Source organism: Coregonus clupeaformis, chromosome 10 (assembly GCF_020615455.1).
Source record: "Coregonus clupeaformis isolate EN_2021a chromosome 10, ASM2061545v1, whole genome shotgun sequence".
In the NCBI taxonomy this organism is placed as follows: domain Eukaryota; kingdom Metazoa; phylum Chordata; class Actinopteri; order Salmoniformes; family Salmonidae; genus Coregonus; species Coregonus clupeaformis.
In genome coordinates this window covers 13,630,657-13,635,656 of record NC_059201.1, presented here as the reverse complement: position 1 = coordinate 13,635,656, position 5,000 = coordinate 13,630,657, and the positions used below count along the sequence as shown (strand labels likewise).

General features: G+C 44.0%; 1 protein-coding gene across 1 annotated transcript in view; it reads right to left on the bottom strand.

Moving 5' to 3' along the window:
- kif21b (kinesin family member 21B) overlaps positions 1 to 5,000 on the bottom strand; it is a 106,008-nt gene that overhangs the window by 55,935 nt on the left and 45,073 nt on the right. The window contains exon 2 of the mRNA XM_041887332.2: positions 902 to 1,124. Coding sequence (XP_041743266.2) covers positions 902 to 1,124 — 223 coding nt within the window. The remainder of the gene's footprint in view (positions 1 to 901; positions 1,125 to 5,000) is intronic.

Here is a 5,000-nt window from a genome sequence, read left to right as displayed (position 1 = left end):
TCTTGCTAGATTTACTTTTGTGTGCATTGTGCTGCACTTATCACCCCATTTGTTTCATATGAAGTGTGTATGACTGCCTTTCTCAGTTAGCAAGCTAACGTTAACTAGCTAGCTAACTAATGAGCAGGTACATATTATCAAACTGAACCTAACAAAAAAATCCTTCTTCAAGCACAAAACTCCTTAGCTAGATGTAAAAGATGCAAAGACTTCCTCTAGAAAAAATGATGTATTATGCAGCTTTATTAGACTGGAAAACGACCTCTTTTAAATTTTTCTGGTCTCTCCAGTCAGCTCCCCCACGTGGAGGTTTGTTCTCTCTGATTGTCTCAAAGTCAAGTTATCGGCCACTGACGAGCATTGCAATTCATCAAGTAGAAACGGCAGGTTCGTCTGTACCAGGTCGGTACACAGCAGGTATGTATTTTGTTCTAGCAAGAGAAGTAACAGCTTCCTACTGTGATAAGTCAGATTTCTCTATGTGTCTGTACCATAAGTTCAGTAGGGAAAAACAACCACATAGTGTTTCCCAAACTCAGTCCTGGGGACCCCAAGACGTACACGTTTTGGTTTTTGCCCTAGCACTACACAGCTGATTCAAATAATCAAAGCTTAATGATGAATTTATTATTTGAATCAGCTGTGTAGTGCTATGGCAAAAACCAAAACGTGCACCCTTTGGGGTCCCCAGGACCGAGTTTGGGAAACACTTAAATAGGCCCTTCTTTGAAATAGACACAATTATCAGAATCTGTCCTTGTATGGATGCACACTAAGTTTCTGTATTAAGTGTGTATCCAGAGGTAATCCAGAGGTAAACATTGTGGCCCTCAAGGCACTCCTTGATGGAGTTGTGTATTCATATATTCGTATGCATGTCTGTCTCTCTTTCTCACTGTACCTGTCCGTAGGCGAACACAGTAGCGTTATATCCATCGAAGCAGCCCTCGATGAGCTTGTGGACACAGGCAGCGTAGATCTGTTTCTGTGCCGAGTCGATGTCGAACACAAAGTCGTACGTGAAGGCCTTGTCTTTACCCAGCAACACCTGGGGCTCCCCAGGGGTCACAAGCGTACACACATGACAGCCCTCGATCTTCTCCTTCGCCATCTGGGGACGGATCCTACACGCACAGGTGAAGAGAAGAGAGACGTGGTCAAGAGGGGTTAACAAATAGTGTTCATCATGGTCAATCTAGGGTTAAAAGTTTAAACGTTGTTCCATAACAATACAGGAGAGAGCCACGGTCAACTAGACCAGTGGTTCCCAAACTGTGGGGCGCAGGAATTCCCCCCATAAAAATATATGTATATGTATACTTTTTTTTTAAAGGAACTCAGTCTTGCTTTAAACGTACTCTTGAACGTTGTAATAGTAGAATGCACAAGGTGCAATTTCGAAATTGGGTTGTGCATCATCAGTTCCTCTTGTCATGTCAGTCATTGCATACCTTAGAGAGCTATTTATCAGAATTGTTAAGATCAACTAGCCCATGTCAGCTAACGTTTATTTTTTATTTTTTTCCTATAGATATTGTTGTAATTTTTTTGTCACTCAAATATCACATGAATACACATTAGACACAGCACAATGTATAGAATTGCAATACATTTTTCTATAAAACTGCAACATTTTCTTTGAACCCCATGACAAAATGTGTAGAATTGCAGGAAATAAGCTTAAAACCTTCAAAATTCTCTCCACCAACAAGAGGGGTGTGAACAGTTTGTGTCATGAACAGTGCTTGTGCCCATAGAAATAGACGTGGCGCGTGCGCGCGTGTGCAGGGGGCGCGGGATGTTCCCGAATGCTGAAAGGGGGCCTGAGTAAAAAGGTTTGGGAACTCCTGGAGTAGACAATGTGGAGAGCAGATTTAGCTAATCACTTCAATCTGGTCAAATTCATGACCAAGCAAAAACAGTGTGGTGTATCTCCGCACTTAACTTCTAACCTCCTCAGGAGATACGCCTAACCATAGAGATACACACACACACACACACACACACACACACACACACACACACACACACACACACACACACACACACACACACACACACACACACACACACACACACACACACACACACACACACACTCCCAGCCCATAGAGATAAACCCCCCTATGAGACCACACCAGAATCTCTCCCCCATGTTCTCTCCATATGAGCAGCTGCACACACTCATCAATTCACACACGTGCGCTCACACACACACAGACCCTCCTCTCTCCCCAGTGCTGACTGAAGCATTTTGTTGAGCTTGAGGGCTCAGAAGACTGGCCTACAGACCTGCATTAGACAGAGAGGATTACTAAGTAGTTGCATTAAGGAACATTCAAATACACATCACATTAAAATACACTACCTCCATTCCATTTACATACATTACGGATAGAGTAGACCCACTTTAAGGCTCTTGAAAAGACGAAGAGGAAGCATGAGAGAGACCTTATAGTTGACTCTCATGGTGATGCTATCACTGGAGCACATGACAAATCTCAGTAAACTATCTGATGATCAGGTATCAGTCAGGACAGGTATCGCTCTCTCTCTCCTTATCTTTCATCTCTCTCTCTCTCTCTCTCTCTCTCTCTCTCTCTCTCTCTCTCCCTATCTCTCCAATTATCTTTCCTCTCTCTCTCTCTCTCCTTATCTCTCCAATTATCTTTCCTCTCTCGCTCTCTCTCTCTCTCCTTATCTCTCCAATTATCTTTTCTCTCTCTCTCTCTCTCTCTCTCTCTCTCTCTCCTTCTCTCTCTCCTTCTCTCTCTCTCTCTCTCTCGCTCTCTCTCCTTCTCTCTCTCTTTCTCTCTCGCTCTCTCTCTCTCGCTCTCTCTCTCTCTCTCGATTAGCAGTATATCACATGAGAATATCCCCTGTGTAACACACACACACACTATGTCACTGACCCCCCGGACAGGAAATGCTACATCCATAAATAATCAATTTGCGCACACACAACACACACACACAGATACTGTACAAACAAAGAGTCCTGTGAACACTCAAGCATATCCAGCCATGACAGAGTGCTCAGGGGGGTAGTAAAACTGACACCCCTCATACAACACACACACACACACACACACACACACACACACACACACACACACACACACACCCCCACACACACACACACACACACACACACACACACACACACACACACACACACACACACACACACACACACACACACACACACACACACACACCCACACACACACACACACACACACACACACACACACACACACACACACACACACAAGGGTTCAGCTGGACCTCTGTAACAGCAGTGGCTCACACAGCTGCTATAGTCAAAAGTCTGGATCCATAACATTGAACACTATTGCAAACCCCCCCCCCCCACACACACACACACATAAACATCAAACCTCTAGGGATGCTCGGAACCTAAAAAAATAACCTATGAAAAAAAGAAAGATTAACTGTCTTCCTTTGAGACAAATGCTTAAGAGAGATAGGGAGAGAGAGAAACTGATAGAGAGAAACCGAGAGAAAGAAAGAGAGAGAGTAGAGGGAGAGGGACAGAGCGAGAGAGATTGGAGAGAGAGAGAGAAGGAGAAACAGAGATAGAGAGAAAATCAGAGAGAGAGAGGAGAGAGAGAGAGAGAGAGAGAGAGAGAGAGAGAGAGAGAGATAGGAGAGAGAGAGGAGAAACAAAGATAGAGAGAGAGAGAAAAACAGAGAGAGAGAGAGAGAGAGAGAGAGAGAGCGAGAGAGCGAGAGAGAGAGAGAGAGAGAGAGAAGAAAAACAGACAAACAGTGAATCTTTGTCTCTCCTAACTGAGTTGTGGTTTCCTGGTGTAGAGAAACTAATCCCTCTATCTCTTCATCTAGCCAGGCTAATAAGATGAAGAGTGTTTAAACCACCACAGAGCCTCAACACACCCCAGCAACACATCAGGATGAAGACAATGACACTGATCCAAGGTCAGTTTGGTGTTTAAACCACCACAGAGCCTCAACATTCCCCAGCAACACGTCAGGATGAAGACACTGACACTGATCCAAGGTCAGTTTGGTGTTTAAACCACCACAGAGCCTCAACACACCCCAGCAACACGTCAGGATGAAGACACTGACACTGATCCAAGGTCAGTTAGTCTTTTCCTCCCCTTATGATTACGATTGGGATTTAGTGAGGTTGATCCTAGATCTGTGCTTAAAGGCAACTTCTATCCCAAACATGATCCTACTGATTTGTTCAACTAGACTCCCAGCAGACACATCGATATAGGAGAGTTAGGAACTCATTACAAACTGGCTATGGTGGGATTCTCCTATCAGCGTCATCTAAAATCCTTTTAAATTCCCTAATCAGGAAGATGAATCATCATAAAGTAATGGGCTTTAGGCTGAGATGAGACTGAAACGCACCTAAACACTTGAGGCATAGGGACTATTAGTGCAACCGTGTCCGAATGTTTAGTCAATAACATTTGCTCCTCTGTAAAAGAAGGACAGGGCTCAATGTCTCCCACTCCCACCATTGTTGTGGGTCAGAATTTTCAGTCAGTTACTCCTGCACTGTTTAGAAGGGAACATGAGTGCAACTATGAACCATGTGTGTCTTCCTCTCGCCAGAGAAGTAACACTTCTGATACACTGTATAAAAGGCAACTGTGAGCCATGTGTGTCACCTCTACATTGTGTATTAATGATAACAGGGTGTGATAAGTAATAAGGGTGGTCATATATCACCTCTAGCTGTCCTGATCAAAGAGACAGTTGGCTTAACAAGATGAGCACGGTCAACCACATCCTAGAGAAGTATAGGGTCAACACACACACACACACACACACACACACACATACACTGTGGCAAGCTATTGTCATAACCACAAACCACGAACTTAAGGAATCAGGGTTTTTGCTGTAAATGTGTGCCATGTCCATGTCTCTTCAAACAGCCACTGAATCCTAACGAAATTGTAATGGTGAAGACATTTTAGGGATAGAGACTGGGTCTG